The sequence below is a fragment of the Battus philenor genome, unplaced genomic scaffold, assembly GCF_028537555.1.
Source record: "Battus philenor isolate CCGP_79_NKW_IND1 unplaced genomic scaffold, ilBatPhil1.0.hap1 SCAF_20, whole genome shotgun sequence".
NCBI classification, from domain to species: Eukaryota; Metazoa; Arthropoda; class Insecta; order Lepidoptera; family Papilionidae; genus Battus; species Battus philenor.
In genome coordinates this window covers 479,250-502,620 of record NW_027181683.1, presented here as the reverse complement: position 1 = coordinate 502,620, position 23,371 = coordinate 479,250, and the positions used below count along the sequence as shown (strand labels likewise).

At 37.4% G+C, this 23,371-nt stretch overlaps 1 protein-coding gene across 2 annotated transcripts; it reads left to right on the top strand.

Annotated features, from left to right (window-relative positions):
* The first annotated feature begins 16 nt into the window (after positions 1-16).
* Patr-1 (Protein associated with topo II related - 1) lies at positions 17-22,328 on the top strand. Of its 2 annotated transcripts, none has more exons than XM_068765757.1 (17): positions 17-131; positions 1,894-1,975; positions 2,636-2,737; positions 4,901-5,007; positions 6,223-6,336; positions 7,406-8,092; positions 8,497-8,990; positions 9,498-9,648; positions 11,471-11,561; positions 12,866-12,987; positions 13,591-13,707; positions 14,501-14,623; positions 16,147-16,305; positions 17,249-17,392; positions 18,163-18,305; positions 18,967-19,069; positions 20,418-22,328. In XM_068765757.1, exons 1-17 carry the CDS (start codon positions 93-95, stop codon positions 20,721-20,723), a joined length of 3,084 nt encoding a protein of 1,027 aa, XP_068621858.1. In that variant the 5' UTR covers positions 17-92; the 3' UTR covers positions 20,724-22,328. The 2 variants fall into 2 exon arrangements, with proteins under 2 accessions (XP_068621858.1, XP_068621857.1); XM_068765756.1 differs by having other exon boundaries at positions 12,863-12,987.
* Positions 22,329-23,371: the final 1,043 nt, after the last annotated feature.

Here is a 23,371-nt window from a genome sequence, read left to right as displayed (position 1 = left end):
AATGCTGACCGCCGCCATGGCGCCATCGCTATTGCGACATATGTAGCGTGACAAGTCATGTCATTTTTGTCCATGATATATGAAAAAATCCAATGGCAGATTCTTTTTTCGGGTTCGATACTTCGTTTCCGGTGAGTTTTAGAAAGTTCCAGCGTGTTTCGCTGATTAATTTGGTGTATAATTTCTTTTATATTGTACAGAAGTATTAAGTGCCAACATGCTAACTGAATCACACTTTACGTATTTTTGTTATTTTCATTAAGTTTCGTGTGTCTTGTGGGAATTATTTGTTGCAGAATAGTGATTTAATACAGAAATATGGTAATAATTTTAATAAACCGTGCTTGAAGTTGAGTATGTATGCAATTTATAAATCAGTATGTATGTTCGTACGTGTTTATATCAGAGCTAGTTTCCATAGCTGGACACGTACTTTTAAACTCAACATCGTTTACTCAACCTCCTTACATCATTCGAACCCTTTGCTCTAGTTAAATTTATTTTTAAGACTAATTTATTGCTTATTTTTAATATTCTCGTATTCATACGAAAAATTTCACTATTTTAAATGAATACTAACTTATAACTTTCTATCGTTTCTATAATCATTATGGATTGAATATTTTAAATGGACCATTAATTACAATGACTATTAATATTATCATTAAAACGACGTTAAGTTACAGTTAAACTAAAAAAGCACAAGACAGTTGGAGGTTATTATTTTCGTGTTGTAAATTCTATGTTTCTATACTTTGTATTTTTAGATAAATGCTACTCTATATTGTTCAGACAAATTAACTACACAAAATCCACAAATTCCACAGCTCATTTGATTTCATATAAACTGAAATTAGATTGACATCTATAAAGCATTCTTCGATGTAAAGTTTCAAAGGTTCCAAATGCGTACGGATGTGATAAGAGCACAATTACATCCTTAGTCCAACAGTGGAGAAATTTGATCCCATACATAATTATCAATGAAAAATCCTTCATACTTTAATATGATTTTTAATATGTTCATTTAGCACAGTATTTTCAACCTTTCACACGCCTGCTTCACTTTAGACTTTCTAAAATCCTTATGCCCTCCTATGTAACAAATATACTTTTTATATTAAAGCGAAATGGTTAAACTTGTGTTAAGTCCACTTTTGAATTGTCCACCTTAAAAATAAAATGGCACCACTGTATGGTTTAGGCCCTGCTTTGGGGAACACAGATTTAGAGACAATACATTGTAAGAAAGGGACTAATATACAGCTACTTCCGCTATGCAGTAGTAGTCGTGCAATGAAGTGCCAATAAATCATTATTTTAGGTCTCTGGTCTAAGATGTTAAGTCCTTATTTATGCTATTTTGAACTATATATCAGTGTTTCACAACCTTATGCAATATTAGAAGGCCCCCTATGTATCATACATAAGAGATAAAGGGTTAAACTCGTGTCAAGTCTATTTTAGAAACTGCCTCCTTTCCTGTTGTGAGGTGCAGGCCCCATGTTGGAAAACATTCCTATATACATTATAAAGTTAATACAAGTCTTCTTCCAAGCCATTGGCTAAGTCCTCATGACTAAGGGTTATGTGTAATCATATCACTCTCTGCTATCAGCTCTCACCATGTTTTTCTGTTTCTGGAATGTTTTATCTATCAGTGCATGGTGCTGTACACTTTTGTAAGTGTCAGGGTAGTGAGTAGGTGTTTATATTAGTAAACTGTTTCTGTGTGTTTTCGCGATTAGCAATATAATTTTCATACTCTCACCAGAAATTCATATACTTCAAGGGATATGTGTACAGGTGTTTGGAAAAGCTGTTGTAAATGTTTATGGTAATTGTACTTTTATACAGCTGATGATTGGAGTTAATTTGATTTTGTTTTTACAGAACTTAAATGACGACGAAGGCGGAGGAGGTCCTTCGGAGGATGAGTATGACGCACTCAATGATGAAACTTTTGGACAGGACTGTAAGTTATTTATAAGAATCTAATAGTAACTAGCTTTATAAATTATACATATACCATAATAGCCACGCTGGGCATGCAAGTTGGCAATCACGATGTGGTATTATAGTATTCAGAGGATGCTGCTGCCCATCCTCTCGAAACTTGTTAGTAAGCAATGACAATCCTTTAAAATAACGCACACAGTGTGATTTAAATAAGGTGGCATCATGGGAATCAAACCTGCGACCCACAATGAAAGTCTTTGTCTCAAGTAATTAAACTTCTGGTGGCATCATTTCCTCAATGCTGAGGATTGTGATCTCCCTGGAGTTGTCTCTTGATTAAATATTTTTTTTGGGTTATTCTGCTGCCCAAGTGGTATTTATAGATTCCGCTGGTACAAGAAAGCAAAGTGCGAAGAGCGCTTTACTTAAAATCTGTATTATTGTGACAAAGCTGGAGAGTATTGAGAGTATTGGGAGTAACTTTTGGGAGTATTAGGTGGATGCTCTGTGGAAAGACAAGGCTCAAGGGTCCCTATGAGCTTGTCTTGGTTTGTTATTCATTTTTAATTATATTATATCACCTGTTAATATCTTTGGCATTGTCAAAGTGATGCATAAAGTTTGGTGGTTGTCAAACATGGCGACAAATATGCTTTCTTCGTTGACTTGTTCCCAGCTGATGAGCTGGACTGGGAGGTGGAGCATGAGCAACTGGCCGAGCAATTGGAGAGCAGCAGAAGGAACAACAGCGGTCTTGATGAGGCGAACTTGCAGCTAGGTTAGTATCAGTTGCAAATACTTGTATATTTTATCAAGATCAGATTTCAATTTGATAGAGTATATAACTCTGCGAAAACGTGATCATATATACAGTATGTTTTTTTATGATCTATTTTTCAAATGTCCTTAATTAGAGTAATTTATTTCTAAGTATTACTTAACAATTTCTTACATGTATTTCAATGGCATTACAAACAAGTTAAAATGTACATAGGTGCTTACCAAGGAGTTACTCATTTTATATAGTCTATCACAGGGGTGTTGAACCCGCTGCCTGAGTTGAACACTTGCAGTCCTATACACACATATATATATATATGTACAGAGACAATATGTCAAGTATGGACACATAAACAATAATTTACCTCTATATATGTCAATTACAACATACTAGTTAAAATATATTTTTTTGTGTCCTAGTAAGCTTTTGAGTTTGACCCCTCTGGTCTATAGAAAGGTGGTAAATGTTTTTCAATTCACACATGCTTACCATTAGAGGTCAGAGACTTTCGAACCTGTGTTCGAATCGAACCCAACACCTGCGTGTTGGGTTCGGTTCCCGTGTTACAATCATATATAATTCACACTGTAAATTATATGTATGGAACAGCCACTGCTAACGAACAAGTTTACAGAGGATATGCTGCAGAATCCTCTGTATACCATAATACCACATTGGGATCACCAACCCATCTACCAATCATAGCGATTATGGTACATCCTATAGATAGATAGCTTTAAGAAAGGACTATGCCTTACAATGAGCGTTTATAAGTTGAAACGACGACAATACCTATACATATCCCCATAGATATAATAGTAGGAGGCCTATACCTTGTAGTGGGAATTATGGTTTTAGATAAAATAAATAATGTAATGATAATATACAGAGAAAAATGCAGAAAGTTATTGGCCTGACGCATTCAAATAGGAAAAAAAATTAATGTAACATATTTTAGTGTTCACTTTATACATAGTGAACAAAAATAGATATAAAAGCTTTAAAACTTTTTCCTGCCACATGAACTATACATTCACCCCTTCAAAGTTTTCCTTATAACAGAACACTTTTGTATCATCCTGTATCATAACATGATACATATGGTGCAATGTGTGCAATTGAAATTATTAGTTCATATTCAACTGTTTCCATTAAGCATTCCATCAGAAGTGTAATGTTTTAGATGGCTGATAATTGAAATTGGAATCCAAGGTTTAAGTTTCATAAACCGAGACAACAATAGGCCATTTGCAGATCAATTGTCTGTTTCATGTTCACGCAAGTGCAAAATGAATCTTAAATACAGGGAACCTCGCTGCTTACATATAGTTAATTATTCATAAATGTTTATACAGGGTGATTGATTGCAGATGTAAAGCTTATTTGTCAGCGGTAACCTGTAAAGCTTTAACACATTTTTTTAATCATCCTGTATAATATGATCACTCTGAAATATACAATATTTTTTTTATAATGTAATGTGATAGGACAACTTCTGGCGATACATCTGTATTAATTGTCTCTGAACTATAGATTTTTAAACAGGGTATACTATAGATCAGTGATTCCCAAAGTGGTCTATATCGATCCCTAGGAGTCTATGATAACCTGCAAGAGGTCTACGTCAGCGAAAAAAAATTTGGGGGTCCATGAAATGAAAATGGGTGTCCACGATAGTGGATCTCAACACATACACTGATAGTACCTATTTACTTACATCATACTATCTTATAATATCAAAACATTTAAATTATTTATTAAAATACCTATGAAGTAATAAAATTGTTTATTTAATGTTAAGTATTTTTTACATAACAGATACAAAATTTTATTTTGAGTAGTTTTAATTTAAATTCAATTAATAAATGAATAAATTAAAATGTGTTTTTACTTTAAATTTTTAACACTAAACTTCACTACTGTTAGAAATTTACAGGAAATCAATATCAGGTAAGTAGGAGGTCTACCCAACACGGAAAAACATGGCAAGGGGTCTACGACAAAAAAGTTTGGGGAACTCTGCTATAGATGAATAGACAACGAAAGATTTATCACTTTAAAATTTATGCACCTATAACTAAACATCCTGTATAAATGGACGCTGTGTCCAATATACAATAAAGTACAATATATAGTAATGATTAATTTGTAACATTTCAGAGGCATCTCTCTCGAAACTTGTGTTGGACGAACCGGACTCACCCCAAGGGAGGCATTCACTCAGTTCATCTGTTTGGCGGCACGATATCTCGCTTCCATCTTCATTGGTAATAAATCTCTATTAAAATTCATGTTATGCGAACAAGGTGTGCTGCTGGGAGACCATGACCATGTCGAAAGATCAGTCTGGTTGTCACAGTCTAGGGTTTTTGCATGTCTTGAAACATACCAACTTTAGTCAGGGGGATTTTGGGTTCGGGAAATTGAACATAAACTTAACCTAAATCAAGCTGTATTTCAAGTAATCTTTTGAGAGGACATATATATAATCCATAAGCAAATATACACACAACTCTCTTTTACATGGTTTCACATGATTTTGAAATAATGCTCTTCACCGATAACTATAAATATAATATTTTAATATGTTTCTTTTATTCTACCACAAATCACATAATTTTTACTTTGACTGTCTTATAGAAACTTATTTATGTAGTAACAAAATACATTTGGGAGGTATTCTTCCAAATGTATTTTGTTACAATCTTTTTGGTTTTTCGGGGCCTCTTGTACATTCCTCCCTTTTCGGTTACACAGGGATAATTTTGGTTTAGTTTTTTTTTCACATTCTTTTTTATCTCTTTGGTCTCTATTCCTTCACCATTCCTTCCGGACTGCTTTTTTTTCTATATTTGTTTAACATTTTACAATTCTTTAAGTTATTATATAAATTTTGCATCTATATTACACTTATTATGTAATTACTCAGTCATAATTTAAAATTTATCTCTCTTTCCTATTATTATTGTGTTTTATGAGGGAATACCATTACGAACTACATACGTAAACAAACCATTGCATAGTTTATGCCCTTAGATGTGTTAGTGTATTGGTCTATTTTGTAATAAAAGGCCGTTAAGGCCGTTAAAAATGAACGAAATTCAAAATTGAATTAAACCCAGACAGTAGACTGAATTTTCATTGTACACTAATTAAAACTTTTATTTGTATGTATAAATGAATTTTTTAAGTTTTATGAATATTTATGTAATATAGATTTCATAATTACGTTTTTAGGACGATTTTTTTAATTTCATATGATTTTTTTAATTTACCATATCTCAAAATTTACCATAGTTTTTCTAAGGTATAAACCAAATTCGTATAAAAAATTAAATAATTTAATAATCCATATGAATATTTTTTTATTTATTGTTTTTACTATATACGACCAGACAGAAAGCTTTAAATAAATTTGATGGGCTTTTTGTTTATTTTGGTGATGATACACTTCCCATGATGTGAAATTTTTGTTTTTGCAGCCAGCACCACCACTCAAGAACGTATGCACGGTTGAGGAGTTGGAGAGGCAGCTGCGACAAAGCCAAACATCCCAGCAGCCACAAAATGCATTCCCCGGACAGAATTTCTTTCAGGTATTCACATATATTTCTTAAACTGTGATGAATTATTCAAATGATTATGAAGATTCGAAATTAATTACTGAGAAGCAGTCATAGATTCCATTCCTGGTATATAATCTTTTATAATTCACACTTTGTGCATTAATGATATGATTGCCGCTGCACATAAAAAAGTTTCCAGAGGATTGGCAGCAGCATCCTCTGTGTACCATAATACCACACTGCCAAGTGTGTTGATTATGATATATACCCCTTTATTTTTAAAATAAATATAGTAATAATCGAGTTTTTGGCAAAAAACATCTAGAAGAACCAATGCAGTGTGACATTGACCAATCAAGATGATGCATTTGAGACACAAAACATTATTCAAAATGATTTTGGCTGAACCAAATGATATTCCAACTCTTGACAAACAGACGCTTGGCAAATTTTATAGACCAGGGGTGGCTAAGCCCCTTGGTAGGTCATACCATCGTATCTATACCATCGTATTATACCATCGAATTTTAAACACAAACCGTTTTAAACCCACAAAAGAAATTTTTTTACAAAAATTATATTTATTGAAATTATGTGACAAAAGTACGAAATATGTGCACTGAGATATAATGGCACACATATATGACAGCACTCTTGATAATACTTAAGATGCCGGTTAGTTAACTTTGATTGGTGTTTGAATTTATAGGTGGTTTATTTATAAGGTGAAATAGTAATAACAATTATTCACACCAGTAATTTGTTTCGATTTCCCAGGATGACATTGGTTATATAAATTTAAACATTAAAATAATTCGTCAATAAATTGGAGCCAAAATAATCGTACAAAGAGCCGCAGTTTGGCCACCCCTGTTATAAATAGTCCTATCAACCTTGAAAAAAAAATTACCAGCCTTCATAATGCTTGGAAGGTTTAAATGACAATTTCATCAGAACTATTATTTATATGGTAACTTTTAATGTAGTTTTAACTAAGTCAACTGCTGGTGTACAAATTAATTTACATTTTATATGCAAGCCGTAATATTTTGTACTTTTTATTGTATAGTAATCAATTTGTTTGTTTCTTTTATTTCAGCCTCGCTATCCTCCTGTTATCTTACAAAGACCACTGGGTCTTCAAGCCCCTGTGCCCCTTCCATATGCACCGCAGCAGCAAATGTCTCACAATGTCAATCAGATGAACCAATCCTTGAACAAAATCATTGGTCAATCAAGCCAAATGAAGCAACTGGGTCAGACAAATCAACTAATGCCTAACCATATGGTGCAAAATCAAATGGGTCAAAATATCAACCAAATGGGTCAAAACATGAACCAGATGTCCCAGAATAACCTATACATGCAGAACAATCAAATGAGTTCGCAGTTTCAAAACAACCAAATGGGACAAGGCATGATGAATCAAATGCAACACAACATGCATCAAATGAGCCAGACGAATCAGATGCTCCAAAATCAAATGAGTCAAAATATCAACCAATTGGACCAGTCGATGAATCAAAATATGAACCAAATGGGTCAGAATATGAATCAGTTGGGTCAGAATATGAATCAGCTGGGTCAGACTATGAATCAGATGAGTCAGAATATGAACCATATGAGTCAAAACCAAATGATGCCTAACGGTGGTCAGTTTAATCCGGGAATGAACCAGTTCCCACACATGATGGGTCAGCCTAGAATGATCGCTCCGCCGCCCGGTATGGGTTTGCCGAGACAAAATTTTAATCCAAATATGAATCAATTTAATTCTAATTTTCGTGTAAGTATGCTTTTAAGTGAAATAAGTTAAATTTTAAGTTACTTTAACTATAGGCCCTATATTTTATCTCTAGGGGACCAAATAGACTGATATAGGCCCCCATCAAGGCATGCCCACATCGCCACAATGTCTGTTCTTGAACTGCCTGTATCTAGGGACCTTGTGATATGGTGGGTGCTCACGCCACATATACCAAGGGTGATTAGAAATAGGTGTGAAAGTTTGAAAGACTTGCTGCTTGATGAACAAATCACCCTGTGTAATAATTTTTTGGAATCTATAAAATGTAATAACACTATGCTTTGAACTTCTTTCATTTTTATTTCTGGCATATAAATCGATATTTAATTCAAATTTAAAGTTTTTTTATGCAAATACATTGTGAATAATAATTTTATTTACAGGGTCCAATGTCAAGCAATAAAGGAACAGAATCACAATCACCTCTAAACCAGAATCTAACGATGAACCATTTAAAAAACCCGACATCAACAATCAACCAGAATATGGTTAAACCAATGATGAACTCCCCGCAGTTGAACTCGCAGATGAATTCTCAAGTCAACTCGCAGCAGATGACCTCTCATCAAGTTACATCGCAGAACAAAGTTCAAATTCAGAACTCAATGAAGTCATCATCGCAGAGAAATGATAAATCACAAAAGACAAGAGTCTACAACAATACGAACACAAATAAGATGATGCCGTCTCAGAATCTGGCAAAGTTTCTAATGCAGAACCCGTACCCGGTGATGCCTTTCAACAACAGTTTCCACAACGCCAGCCACCATCCGATGTTGAACAACAGAGGGACGACATATAACAACAATCAGTTTGTCAACAGCCATCCCATGTTTAGCGGAGCAAGACCTAATGGTAGCTTCAATAATGGCAACAGGTATGTTGGTTTTTTCAGATTGTGGACAGGCAATTTTACTGAGAATTTAATTTATATCATGTTACCTGTCAGGTACTGTTTTTGCATAAATTTTATGGTACTCTTTCATTTCGGAATGTTACATATTGGTCTGTGTAATGACTAAATCAAAACTCACTTTTCCTCTCGACCTCGTAACAAGTAAGAGAGCATGTCTTAGAAAAAATAGTCACTCGAGAAGCAAATCTGACTAGAGAGTGTAGAGTATGTTCTTCAAATGAAGACTTAGCGAAACTAGATACATTCGTTAAAGCTGTTAGGTAGAAAAAGAAATATTAAAAGTTCATTTTAATTGTTTTACTTTCACATTTAATTACGAAATAATGGCCTGAGACCTAAGATGAATTTTCAGTAAAATTGTGAGTCAACAATGTGTTAAGTGTTGCTATCATTAAAGTTTTTAATGACAACTATAAAATCCAATTAGGGTTCAAAGTATGGGACCAACATCCTTCCCCTACATTTCAGGCACATGGTGAACGGTGACGAGGGCGCAGGAGCCTCGGAGGTGGACGAGTATGCGGGTCTGATGACGCAGCGCGAGAAGCAGTGGCTGATTAATATTCAGATGCTCCAGCTCAACACCGGGACACCATATATTCATGACTTCTATTACACGGTCAGTATCAGTTTATGGAGTTGTTTTTTTTTATTATCTATTTGAGTGCTTTCATAATGCATTGGTCTCTAAGAGTGCTTTCATAATGCACTGGTCTCTAAGAGTACTTCCATAATACATTGGTCTCTAAAAGTGCTTCCATAATACATTGGTCTCTAAGAGTGCTTACATAATGCATTGGTCTCTAAGAGTGTTTTCATAATGCGCTGGTCTCTAAGAGTGCTCCCACGATGAATTGGTTCCTAAGAGCGCTTACACAATGCATTGGTCTCTAAGAGTGCTCCCACAATGAATTGGTTCCTAAGAGCGCTTACACAATGCATTGGTCTCTAAGAGTGCTCCCACAATGAATTGGTTCCTAAGAGCGCTTACACAATGCATTAGTCTCTAAGAGTGCTTTCACAATGCATTGGTCTCTAAGAGTGCTTACACTATGCATTGGTCTCTAAGAGTGCTCCCACGATGAATTGGTTCCTAAGAGCGCTTACACAATGCATTAGTCTCTAAGAGTGCTTTCACAATGCATTGGTCTCTAAGAGTGCTTACACTATGCATTGGTCTCTAAGAGTGCTCCCACAATGAATTGGTTCCTAAGAGCGCTTACACAATGCATTAGTCTCTAAGAGTGCTTTCACAATGCATTGGTCTCTAAGAGTGCTTACACTATGCATTGGTCTCTAAGAGTGCTCCCACAATGAATTGGTTCCTAAGAGCGCTTACACAATGCATTAGTCTCTAAGAGTGCTTTCACAATGCATTGGTCTCTAAGAGTGCTTACACTATGCATTGGTCTCTAAGAGTGCTCCCACAATGAATTGGTTCCTAAGAGCGCTTACACAATGCATTAGTCTCTAAGAGTGCTTTCACAATGCATTGGTCTCTAAGAGTGCTTACACTATGCATTGGTCTCTAAGAGTGCTCCCACAATGAATTGGTTCCTAAGAGCGCTTACACAATGCATTAGTCTCTAAGAGTGCTTTCACAATGCATTGGTCTCTAAGAGTGCTTACACTATGCATTGGTCTCTAAGAGTGCTCCCACAATGAATTGGTTCCTAAGAGCGCTTACACAATGCATTAGTCTCTAAGAGTGCTCCCACAATGAATTGGTTCCTAAGAGCGCTTACACAATGCATTAGTCTCTAAGAGTGCTTTCACAATGCATTGGTCTCTAAGAGTGCTTACACTATGCATTGGTCTCTAAGAGTGCTCCCACAATGAATTGGTTCCTAAGAGCGCTTACACAATGCATTAGTCTCTAAGAGTGCTTTCACAATGCATTGGTCTCTAAGAGTGCTTACACTATGCATTGGTCTCTAAGAGTGCTCCCACAATGAATTGGTTCCTAAGAGCGCTTACACAATGCATTAGTCTCTAAGAGTGCTTTCACAATGCATTGGTCTCTAAGAGTGCTTACACTATGCATTGGTCTCTAAGAGTGCTCCCACAATGAATTGGTTCCTAAGAGCGCTTACACAATGCATTAGTCTCTAAGAGTGCTTTCACAATGCATTGGTCTCTAAGAGTGCTTACACTATGCATTGGTCTCTAAGAGTGCTCCCACAATGAATTGGTTCCTAAGAGCGCTTACACAATGCATTAGTCTCTAAGAGTGCTCCCACAATGAATTGGTTCCTAAGAGTGCTTTCACAATGCATTAGTCTCTAAGAGTGCTTCCACAATGCATTGTTATTTAAGAGTGCCTGTATAATGAGAATTTCTTGAGTGCCTTCGCAAAGCAAATAACTAAAAGAATATCCGCTTGTATGAGCTTAAGATTCTTCTGTGGAGAATTAATAAAGATATATGTTAAATTACTTCAGGTTTTCCTTGAGAGGCAGGCAAATAAGGAGAAAGAAGGAGTGAAAGAGGCCCACAAGGCCAACCAGCAAAACCATCCGTTTTACAGTGGAGGTAAGTGTTTTTTATATTCTTCTTTTTAATAAGCGCACAGACAGGATATTTAAGAAACTTTTTGTGGTGATCTAAATTTTATAAGTAATGTTGGCAAGGCTTACATCATTAAGTAACATATTTTGTGTATATATATTTTAAGTACTAAATATTACAAGGTGGTATGTAATGTCCGTCAAGTCCAGACGCTCATGGTAACCAAACCAGGACCAGGAAACCACATCCATGTTAGTTAAACCCTACAAATCAAAAAACAACCGGTGCCAATTAGGTTATGTGGAGTCTTATCTCCCTTAGCGACTACACTTTATCAATAGAAGTAGAGAGTTCTCTCAGAACGGCTGCCTTAGGCCAGACCTCTGCCCATTGGGTTTTCGGATTAATATTTAGAGTGGAGCCTTAAACTCCTACTAGCTTCAGCGACGCTTAGGATCATGGATTGCGGTTAGATGTGGTCTCGACTCATCGTGACAGCACCATGAGGATTTTGGGGGTATCGTGGATTATTTATACCCTGGAACAAACTATCTAATATATGAAAGCGAGAAAAGATCGCATAGAGATTTATGAACGGGAGAGACCGCGGTCCTCTATATCGCGTAGAGGGCGATCAATCCTACATAACCCTGTTCTCCCAGAGGCAGGGTATCTTGGACAGCTGGAAGGTTCTCCCCCTGCCCCTTCCGAAAACTAAAATAAAATAAAAAAAATTAGGATTGGAAAATCAACCTTTTAGGCAGAGTTTACAAGAATAGGGCTAAATTATCCTCTTCCTGTCGTAAGAGGCCACTAAAAAGGCATCAGTTTTGGGGTTGTTGAGGTTGGGGGCCTTCATCGTTCACGCAAACCCAAGAAGGGCAGTAACGCGAAGTGGTCTCGTGCGGCTGCAGTACAGCGAAGATGCAGGGGGAGTCAGTTTCCTTTCGGGCTGTACCTTGGCGTAGTATTGAAGGGCAGCTCCAGGAAGCAAGATGTTAGTAACAATCAATCTATAACATCGTCGTCTTAGCCGATAGGGGTTTTAGTGAGTAGTAATCCATCATAACTCTTTCCTTCCCCTGACGAGCAGGATATCTTTGCCCATCATGAAGATTTTCCTCCTATACCAGTTCTTAGTTTCACCATAGGTTACTTCAAGCCATGGTGAAATTAGCTCCAAAACTATGAAACGGATTCGCTTTAGAATGGTAGTTACCTTCTTCTTTTACCTCTTGGAGAAATCCATCATCCTTCAATCCTGTTCTAAACTTCTATCAATTAAAGGCGTTCATTGCAAGATATAGTTGATGGTATAATTCCAGCAGTGAAACACGAGCAGCAGCCCAGAGAACGTCACAACTCGCACCGGCACAACTCCACCAGCGAGGACGGCGCGCCACGAGCGTATGTGCCCATGCAGTTTGAGAACTCTCTCGGCAAACTTCAGGTATACATCTAGACACACACCTATAGTTGTACCACTACCCTTGTATTACTTTGCAAAAAAGTTCTTACGACTTATTCCTTTTTGTACCGTCCACTTTATATCATCAAACTTACTAGATTGTAACTGCTTTAACCAACTAGGTGGTGCTCTTACAAACACTGCGTTGTGTTTATATATATCAAAAAATGTCTCACAATTTCAATTTTTTATACGTTTATTTCTTTTATAAAATTTAAATTTTTGATGCTATCAAAACCTGCCTTATACAAATGGTGCAGGCTAAGATATATTGTTATAAGTCTATAAATACTTTGGAGAAGGGGTTGTTATTTCTCTTGTCAGACCATTTGTACAGATGCTATTGTAACGTTATACAAATCTGTTGCTTCTACATCTTAAGTTTAGTGTTACCGAAACCTCTGTACCGCGCCTTAGGTTAGTGCAACGAGGAGGGTGGAGAAAAAACGAACGAGCCTCGAGTATTGGGGGCTCCTTTAGTCTGTCTGTCTGTTTGTTCCTACTCATATTTGAAATAGCTGGACCGATTAACTGGACTTATACTGGCAAGTAGCTGACGATTGAAGTCTGAATTTATATTTTCAGTGCGGCAGCGTGACCGCTCCAAGGAAGATAATTGATGTCGAAGTGGTATCAACAGAGCCAGCTTCAGCCAGGGTGTCTAGAGCACCCAGCGTTGCAAGCACCATCAATCCGGCTGAGGTGAGTTTATTATATGACAGTACCTACCTGGAGAATAAGGAAGGAATAGTTTAGGATTCGTTTACCATACCATTTTTTCCATTAATTTTTAATCTGTATCTGTCGGAAAATTTTGGTAAATACAATCCAGTAACAAAAAAAAAGAGAAAAAAAAATTTAATCTAAATTTTTATGTAAAAAATATCACGTGTAAAAGCATCTTTACATTCAAATTTTGCAAGCCCCTAAAACTTGTTTAGCATCCTGAAAATGTAACAATTTAAATGTGATATCTAGTTAGGCCTTCCAAAGATATCTTATGGTAGATGGTGGTCCCAATGTGGTGTTATGCTGCAGAGAAAATAGCAGTCCATCCTCTGGAAACATATTTGAAGTGGAAATCCTATGTTAATGTGCAAAGTGTGAAATACATGATTGTATCCCTGGTATCAAATCAGTAACCTATGATTGCAAGTCTCAATCCTCTACCGCTGTGGAAATATATACATGGTGTTTATATTTTCTCAGCGAAATAATAAATAACGTAATGATAATAGAATAAGAAAAGTCCTTTTTAAAATTCGAATTGCTAAATATTAAAATTAATTATTATTTATTATCTGTGTAGACTGCCAGAAGTTAATAACCTGTCACTTTACAATAAAAAAATTAATGTAACATATTTCACAGTGATCGCTTTATACAGGCTGATTTGAAATAGGTGTAAAAATATAAAGTGTATAAATGAGTTATACATTCACTGTTTTTTAAAGCTTGTATACAATAGCTTCAAGTTAAATACCTTGCTGTTCAGGTTCCAAGAGAAGTGAAGAGAACGAAGCAACTGCTGTTGGATATCGAGGCGTTGTATCTGATACTGCTGCGGTTGGAGGAGCTGAACGATCCCCTGGCTATCTCCAACGCGCTGATACTCAAGGTATGTGGTTTATTATTACCGTATATCATGCGGTCAATCAGTTTCGAAACCTCGTCTTCAAAACACCGCAATGTTTGAAGATGAAGGTCTTTGATATGTGTGTTGCCGGTGATGAGATACGGATACGAGACGTGACTAACGACGGGTTTAAGAGTCAAGTTCAACTAGAGAGCAATAGAAGAAGGAGATCCACAGAAGAACCAAGAGTAACGTAGCTCGAAGAATTGCTGCTCTAAAGTGGCAGTAGGCGGGGTATATCGCGTGCAACCGATAGCCGTTGGAGACGAAAGATTCTCTAGTGGCGACCACGAGCCGGCAGTAGTGGTGTGGGCAAGCCTCCCACTAGGTGGACCCATGAATTAGTTAAGGTCGTGGGAAGTCGCTGGATGAGAGCAGCGCAGGATCGGTCATCGTGGTGATCTATGGCGGAGGCCTATGCCTTGCAGTGTGAGAATATGAAGAACTTGCACCAATTAGTTTGAACTCTTTTTTCATTCATTCATTCACGAGGAAGGTTAAAAGCCATAAAGACTATGGATTAGGTTCAAATGTTACCAATTTGGTTCAACAGTAACTCACTGTTAAAATCGTCTCGGGTAATGAGCATGGGGCACTAGTCTATCTTTAATGGAATCAGGCGTTACCTCGCGGAAGTTCATCCTAAGTAAGAAAAGGACCAATATTTAGCCACTTCCGCACATGCAGTGGTAGTCGTGCAACAAAGTGCACCGCCCGCCAGCCCGCTGATATATGCGTATGCGGCGAACAATGCGAATCACACAACCGCCACCGCCAAACCACTCAACACACGGATATTAATATAATTTGGAACTACATTCAACCGCTTGCATTGTTGGTTAAACCAAACGTTTTAAGCTGCCACCCGATGTAATTAAGGCTATATATTGGTCTTTTTCTTACAGTAGTCTATCTCCCTCGTTCCTCTAGCGCGCCCGCTCGCACACAAGTTTTCTCATGGTATTACCGTGGGTTCGACAACTCGTGATATATGCAGTGCTTGCCTACGTGAGTTGATGTCAGTTGGCATGCTTTCGTGGCTGGATTCCACATTGTCGCCAAAATGGCGGTAGGCGTGCTTGCAGCGATACAGCTTGCAGTGTTCGTCGCTCACTAGATTGTGCCTGGGTGCTCTTAACGTGGGTTCAACTTTGCGGAATTTTGGTCAGTTGGCATCTTTACATGGGTGGATCCGACATCATTCTCGACCACTGCTGGTCTTGATTACCACAGATTTTCAACGGTATCTATTAAAAGCGACCTGAATTTAATGCCTTTTGACAACCTTGACAAAGCCATCTGTCTTTACGAGGCCATGGTTTCTATTTTTAAAACCTTAAGGCCTCATCGGCCATTTGTTTTTACCAATACTCTGGGCAATGCCAGTAATTTTCGTCGTCTTTGGATCCGTTCATGTCCAATTAATTACAGTAAAGTTCCCATTAATGTATTCTCTATAGGATCATATATTTCCAACATTATCTTTAACATATAAAATATCACAGGAAAGAGAAGAGAAGCAGAAGCAGCTGGAAGCAGCACAGAAAGAAGCGCAAGAGAACGAGCTGGAAGAGGACACAAACTTATTCCTGAAGAACATAGAGTCTGTTCAGAGGAGGCTCAAACAGGACAGTCCTAAAAGTGAAAGCATAGACAAGAGGCAGGCAAGTATTTTTATACTAGTTAATAATTTTTTTCTATTAATATAGCAGGTTTAATGTGGGTAGATAAAGATTTTTAATTCAAGATGTTTTATGGAAATTACCCATTTCTTGCAGCATAGCGATAACTTAAAAATGTCTTTTTCTATTTCATTAATTTTGTACAAGGTTCATATCAGAAAACATCAGAAAATATAGTGACTTTAATATTAAAATATTCATTGCATATCATGGAATACTACACTATCCAACTAAAAGGAATAATGCGTCAATTGCAATCTCTTTGGGTCTCGGTACAGTCGTGTAAAAAAGTATTTAATGGAATCAGGCATTACCTTGTGGAAGTCCATCTTAAGTAAGAAAAGGACCAATATTTACCCACTTCCGCACATGCAGTGGTAGTCGTGTAACAAAGTGCACCGCCCGCCAGCCCGCTGATAAATGCGCATGCGACAAACAATGCGAATCACACAACCGCCACCGTTAAAACACTCAACACGTGTTTCACTCCTCCACGGGGCATCTTCAGGAGTTATGTTACACCGATTAGTGCCAAACACAGAGTGTTTGGCTTAATATTGGTCATTGCTAAACACGTAAGACACAAATTTAAGAAAAATGTGTAAATAAAACAAGAGCCACTGTAAAACTAATTAACTATCCTAGACGTATATATAATTATAAAATTAGACAGTTTGAACTTCGTGCATTTGACGATTCGCTATGAACTTCGCGTGTTTGACATTTCACTTGTTGCAAATTAATAATGACAGTGTTTATCGTATTAAATTAATTGATTATTCTGAAATATGTTGTGTTAACTTTTCGTCTAATCTAGCTGTACGAAGGAATAAAATTTACAGAAAAAAAAAATATATGTAGCCCATGAATAGTTCAGACGGAATAACCTGTTAAAGAAAATTACAATTTTGTCCTAATGTCGCAGGTGGTGAGTCTGGCAATGTGTGAGAAACCGGCTCCTGCGAAGAACCTTCTAGACGAAGACAAGGACGACTTGTTGAACAAGATGTTTGCGGGGCTGCTGCACGGTGACCGCTTGCCCCAGATGCTGACAGTCAGAAAAGGAAGGGTGAGATCTATTTCAAACTATCTTATTTATTTATCCCCAGGATACTACTTTCTGTGGCACTCTGACATCTTGCGTTTGTTTTTTTTTATTAAGGCTATATCCTACACATCTAATATATAAAATTCTCGTGTCACGGTGTGCGTGATTGAACTCCTCCGAAACGGCTCGACCGATTTTCGTGAATCTCAGCGCGCATATCGGCCAGGGCGGAGAATCGGACAACATATATTTTTCATCCCCCTAAATGTTAAGGGTGGTTCACCCCTAATATTTTTAATTTTTAGACATTTTTTTTGGTTTTTATTTTTTTATGATACAGTATAAAAAATACATACAACCCTAAATTTTCACCTCTCTACGATCAATCTTTATTTTGTATTTGTTAATTAAAAACTTTAATTTTTTTGCGAGAATTTTGATTTTATTTTGTCATGACTTAGAATATTATAAATATATCCCTGTACACTTGTAGTAAATAGTTATTTTTATTGAACTAAAAAAATGTTTCGTTTAGAAATAACATAATTGGCAAAACAACATTCACGGGATCAGCTAGTAGTATACATATATGTAAATAGGTACTGTTAAACTTTTTTTTAAAAGAAGTGTTCTTATGAAATTTCTTTCTGCTTCTTCTTCACAATTATCTTACGTAGCAGAAGAAAGTAAAACAAGAAGTTTCTTTCCAATAAGAATCATGTTAAATTTTTAGATTTCCAATATTACCCATTGGAAGCGATCAGCGTATAATGTTGTCGTTGTTGTTGCAGGCACTTGTTGCTCGGTTCGCGCGTCGTACGCCGTCGACGCACGTGCGTTTGCGCGCGTTCTGGTCGCGCGTGCTGCGTGCACTGCCACACGCTGCGAGGCGTGACGACGGCGGACTAGCTGCGCTCGCGCACCACTACCGCAGGTAAACCGCACTACAATATGCATGCACACACACACAAGAACATGTATGTACGCCACACAAACATTCAAGCCAACACACGCACACTAGAATATGTACATACGCATATAAACACATGGGTAAACATATATGATTATATTTAAGGGTACTCAAAATCATGTACATATATATATATAAGCACTTGGTCAAACTTTTAAGTTCACTGACACACACAAGAATATGCATGTACATGTATAAGCACTCGGTCAAACCCATACATTGACTGACACACTGTAATATGTACAAACGGACCAAATTTTTACGTACACATGAAAATTTTGCATATACATATACGAATATTCTGGTAAACTTTGCATACGAACAGATGTATGCTGAAGAACATGCATGTCTGTGCACAAACATGTACATAGTTGTGGGAACGGAACGCAAGAGAAAAGGAAGTGAGCGATTGATTGATGAATGAATGAAGAGTAGGAATGGATTAGGGGCATTCTCGGGTAAGATGGGGGTCGGGCGGTTGATGTCAACTATGTAAGACGTGAAAAAATTAAAGTGTTTGAAAAAAGATTTACATCTATTATTCGCCTGCGTGATTCACTCCCACATAGTTAACAAGTAAAAGTTCTAGTTTCAAGAGTATAACCTTCACCTTCATCGTTATCAGGTACATCCAGAACACGACTGGCTGGTCTGCAGTGCTGGAGTCTTGCGGTATACTGTCCGAAGCCATTGACCCTGCGCGTACGCACCACGCACTTACCACTGCCGTAAGTCTACTTCTAAAGTCACTCACTAGTGAATGTCATGAGGGGAATTCCATAAGCCCTATTACAACAATTTTCCTTGATCTGAGGAACAAGGAGGTCTGATGACATAGCTCAGAGGTTGTACAAGTTGAAGTAGTAGCGAGCAGGGCATATAGCGGGAAGAACAGATGGATTTTAGGGTCTTGGTCCTGGATTGGAGAACATAGCATGCGTAATGTAGGAGATCCACCCCTGAACTGGACAAAGAACCTTCAACCCAACCATAGAGTTAATTTAACGAAACGCAAACAACCGTTGGCTTTGGGAGTCTAGACTCCTTTAGGCACAGGTCTCCCTTAAAGTTTGTCACAATCACCTTGGTCTTTCGCTGCATGTATCCAGTAATTTCTCTCGACCTTACCTACATAGGTAAGGTCGAGGTATAGTCCGATGACATCATCGGACTACCTAGTGGGGGGAGGGGGGGGGGTTACCCACGCCGCGTATACCAGCTCGTGGCAGCCATTCGAGAACCTTTCATCTCTAATGGCCGGTCTTGGGATTTAATGGAATTAGGCATTATTTTCCGGAAGTCCATCCTAAGTAAGAAAAGGACCAATATTTAGCTACTACCGCACATGCAGTGGCAGTCGTGTATCAAAGTGCACCGCCCGCTAGCCCGCTAATAAATGCGTATGCGGAAAACAATGCGAGTTATACAACTACAACCGTTAAATCATTCAACACGTGTTTCACCCCTCCACGGGGCATCTTCAGGAGTTATGTTACACCGATTAGTGCCAAACAAAGACTGTGTGTTTGCTCACTTTGTTGCACGACTGCCACTGCATGTGCAAAAGTGGCTAAATATTAGTCCTTTTCTTACTTAGTCTTGGGATTCTTCTCTGGGTTTATTTTGTTGAAGTATATGTATAATAATAGCAACCAGCGGTCAACCCTTGGATGTCTTAAGGAGCATTTAAAAGCTTGTGCAGCGGCTTCACTCGTAATCATATCAGCCGAAATATGCCCTCTGCAAGGCGAAGGCCTGATAGATCTCCATGATGATCGGTCTTGCGCTGCCTGTATTCAGCAACTTAACTATGTTATCAGAACATCTAGAGGAGGAGGGGGGGGGGGGCAACCCACGCTGCGTCTACCAGCTCCAGGCCGACTTTAGAGAACCTTTCGTCTCCAACGGCAATTGGCTGTATTAGCGATCTGACCTGCTACCTGACATTTCATACGAGCATATCTTCAAGCTGTGTTCTAATAGTTTGGTTATCCTGTAGATCTCCTCGTTTCTGATTTGACCTCGCTGCAAATCTTCTGAGCAGCAAAGTGTTTAATTGATAAATTTTGTCTCCAGCTGACATTAAGTTGCGTGTGCGCAATGCTGGAGAAGGCGACGATGCTGGTGAACACCCCTGAGGCGACGTCCAGCGAGCGCCAGTGGTTCAAATTCCTGAAGAGCCTAGCAAGGGCCCTGAAGAACACTACCGTCACCGTTGCCAAGCCAGTCCAGCGTCTTCCAGAAGCGAAGCTACTCCATCATCTCAAGCAGTTGGAGTCCAGAAGCACCATAGAGATCCTGCAACGGGGAAGAACCACTGCCGAGTTCGCGGACCTTACTAAGGCCGATGTGTCCGAACAACTAACCAAACATCTCTGCTGATTTCGGCCATTTTGCGAAAACGTCGCCATTTTGTAACGACAATGTAAATTGAAGGTTTCGAGTTTAACTTGCGTCCAAATCAATCCTCTGTTCATCTAGAGAGTTTGTAAATCCTTTCAGTTGTACATAGATGTATTAAGGCCTATGCAGCGGGCCTTTTGCCCAGGCTCAGTCGACGTAGAAATAATGGAGTAAAAAAGTTTTTTACATATTTTTTTTTAATTTTCGACGGCATCGGCGAAAAACTGTCTATTCGCCGTGACTTTCGGTTTATAGTCTGTGGTGTCGCCATATTACATCTGTGAAAATCGTCCTGGCCGCATTTAATATAGTTTTTTTTTTCTTTCTTTCATATTCTAACTTATAACATAGTGTATCTAATTAATCTGACATTTAGAAATAATTTCCATTCATCATCTATTTTCTATTGTTTAAAATTTAATCTACGGCTGAGCTCACAGCGTAAAAATGCATTGTCATTCGGATATTATTTTAACATAGAATGGCAACATTTACGCGAATTACTTGCGGGAGTGTTACCAGATATTTTACTTATTGAAATATCTAGTAACACCGTCTCGGCCCACTCCGGTTCTGATTTAAAGTTTTTTATTATTCTTGTAAATATTAAGAGGAGTTAATAGAATCAAATAAACGTTTGTCTGTAGATCGAACGGCTTTTTAATTTTAAAAAAAGAATTAACGCACGCTTCATTCGTAAGGGCTGTGTTCGAATTTTGAATATGGATGTTAATATGTTCACAATCCATATAAAATGTCGAGGGGTAGGTGACTGCCAAAATGCTTGATGGCTTGATTTGTTTATACGAGAAATTAATAAATATATGTTTATGAGACTGTGATCTTTATCGATTTTACTCTCCGCTGTTGATTTGTTTCGTTTCTTTGTTATTCTCGTGAGAGTGGGGAGACGAGTGGGAGGAGTCTAGGGGGGCATGAGTGATAGGAGAGTAGAGAAGGATACTTGGCGGTAGAGTAGGGCGGATGAGTAACAGAGTAGAGTTGAGTGGCCGTAGAGAAGGGGGAAGAGTGAGTGAAAGTAGGGGGGGATTGAATTGCGGGCACTGACAAATTCACATTTCGAACATTTGTTAAACGCGAATGTGTTTTTGGAATAAGTTTAAATTAATTGCGAAGAGATTTCAAAGGCCGCGCTCAGCCAAATGTTAAATACGCATGTTGTTTCTCTGTCTTGCACTTAGTTAAATTAAGATAAATGTTTTATACGCGCTAAAAATTGTTGAACTACCCACGTAAAATATTTCTATTTATGGGGGAAATCCCCTACGCGGTGTAAATATTTAACATTTAATTGTGTGAATAACATTTGGCGTGGTCAGGTCTGCGAGATCGCTTCGCAAAGGGAACTGACAGTGTATATAAAGCGAAATTGGGAATAGGCCCCCAGCGCTGGGCATGCACGTCTCATTTTTGTTATCACACATTTTTAATTTTGTAAATTGACCTCGCTGGGTGCGCTCGTGCGCGGTGCAAGGAGTTATATAGATTTTTTTTTTTACTACCTATTAGTAGTTTTTAGTTTTTTTTTTAATCAGTAAATAAATTGATACTTTGTTTATAGCATCGAAAGTGTTTTATTTTTACCTTTAGATATAAGAGTATATATCAGGGGTGGCCAAACTGCGGCTCTTTGAACGATTATTTTTGGCCCCGATTGATTGTCGAATCATTTCAATATTTAAATTTGTATAATCTATGTATATGTGAACAGTTATTATTATTATTCCACCATAAAATTAGCGAAATCCAAATTACTAACCGGCGTTTAAAATGTTAGAGTGCTGTCATATACGTATGCTTTTATATCTAACTTTAATACACATATTTTGTACTTTTGCAATATAAATATGATTCGCGTACAAAAACATTCTTTAGCGTGTTTTAAATGCCTATTTTTAATTGCGGCTCGCAATAAATTTTAAATTTCGAATTAAGGCTTGCACTGTCAGAGCTTGGCCATATATATATATATTGACTCATCACTATATCTCTAGATCGAGAAGGCTTAGAGACTTGAATTTTAGGAGGAATATTCCTTTCGCCGAGTAGAAGTCAGCTAAGAACGATTTATGTGATATTCCACCTATAAGAGGAGTTATGGTGGAGATAAATTCGCCAAGCAGGCGTAAGGAGAGTAAGTTTCTTATATGGCTAATTTAATACTCTGTATTATATATGTAACAAGTATGTACACATATATAGTTATACTAAAATAAAAAGTATAATGGGCAGCTATATCAAAGTCCTATATCTTTCAGACGATCATAGTATAATAAAAATATATGGTTAGTGATATATAAATACACGAATAAATATATTTATATTATTTAAAATAAAACTTTTCAAATGTGACGCCATTTATTATTACAAATACAGTGTGACAGTGTGACTATATGTGAAATACAATTAAATAAACCTGAAACATTCATGAAACAAAAAATTATCTTCATTTATTTTGAAGAGTAAGATTGGGTATAGGTTTAAAAGATAATTTTGTCAGAAAAAGCTATAAAGATTGTATGCCTATTCAAATACTGTATATATGTTATATGCAATTATATATTTTCTATATTAAAACGTGATAGGCCAGTAACTAGGCTAAGTTT

Bases quoted from the DNA above. Each gene is read 5' to 3' on its own strand.
- Patr-1 (XM_068765756.1), top strand. From the start codon at position 93: ATGGCAGATTCTTTTTTCGGGTTCGATACTTCGTTTCCG. The intron at 1,976-2,635 runs GTAAGTTATTTA...ACTTGTTCCCAG, and splicing joins TGAAACTTTTGGACAGGACT to CTGATGAGCTGGACTGGGAG. The intron at 12,988-13,590 runs GTATACATCTAG...TTATATTTTCAG, and splicing joins ACTCTCTCGGCAAACTTCAG to TGCGGCAGCGTGACCGCTCC.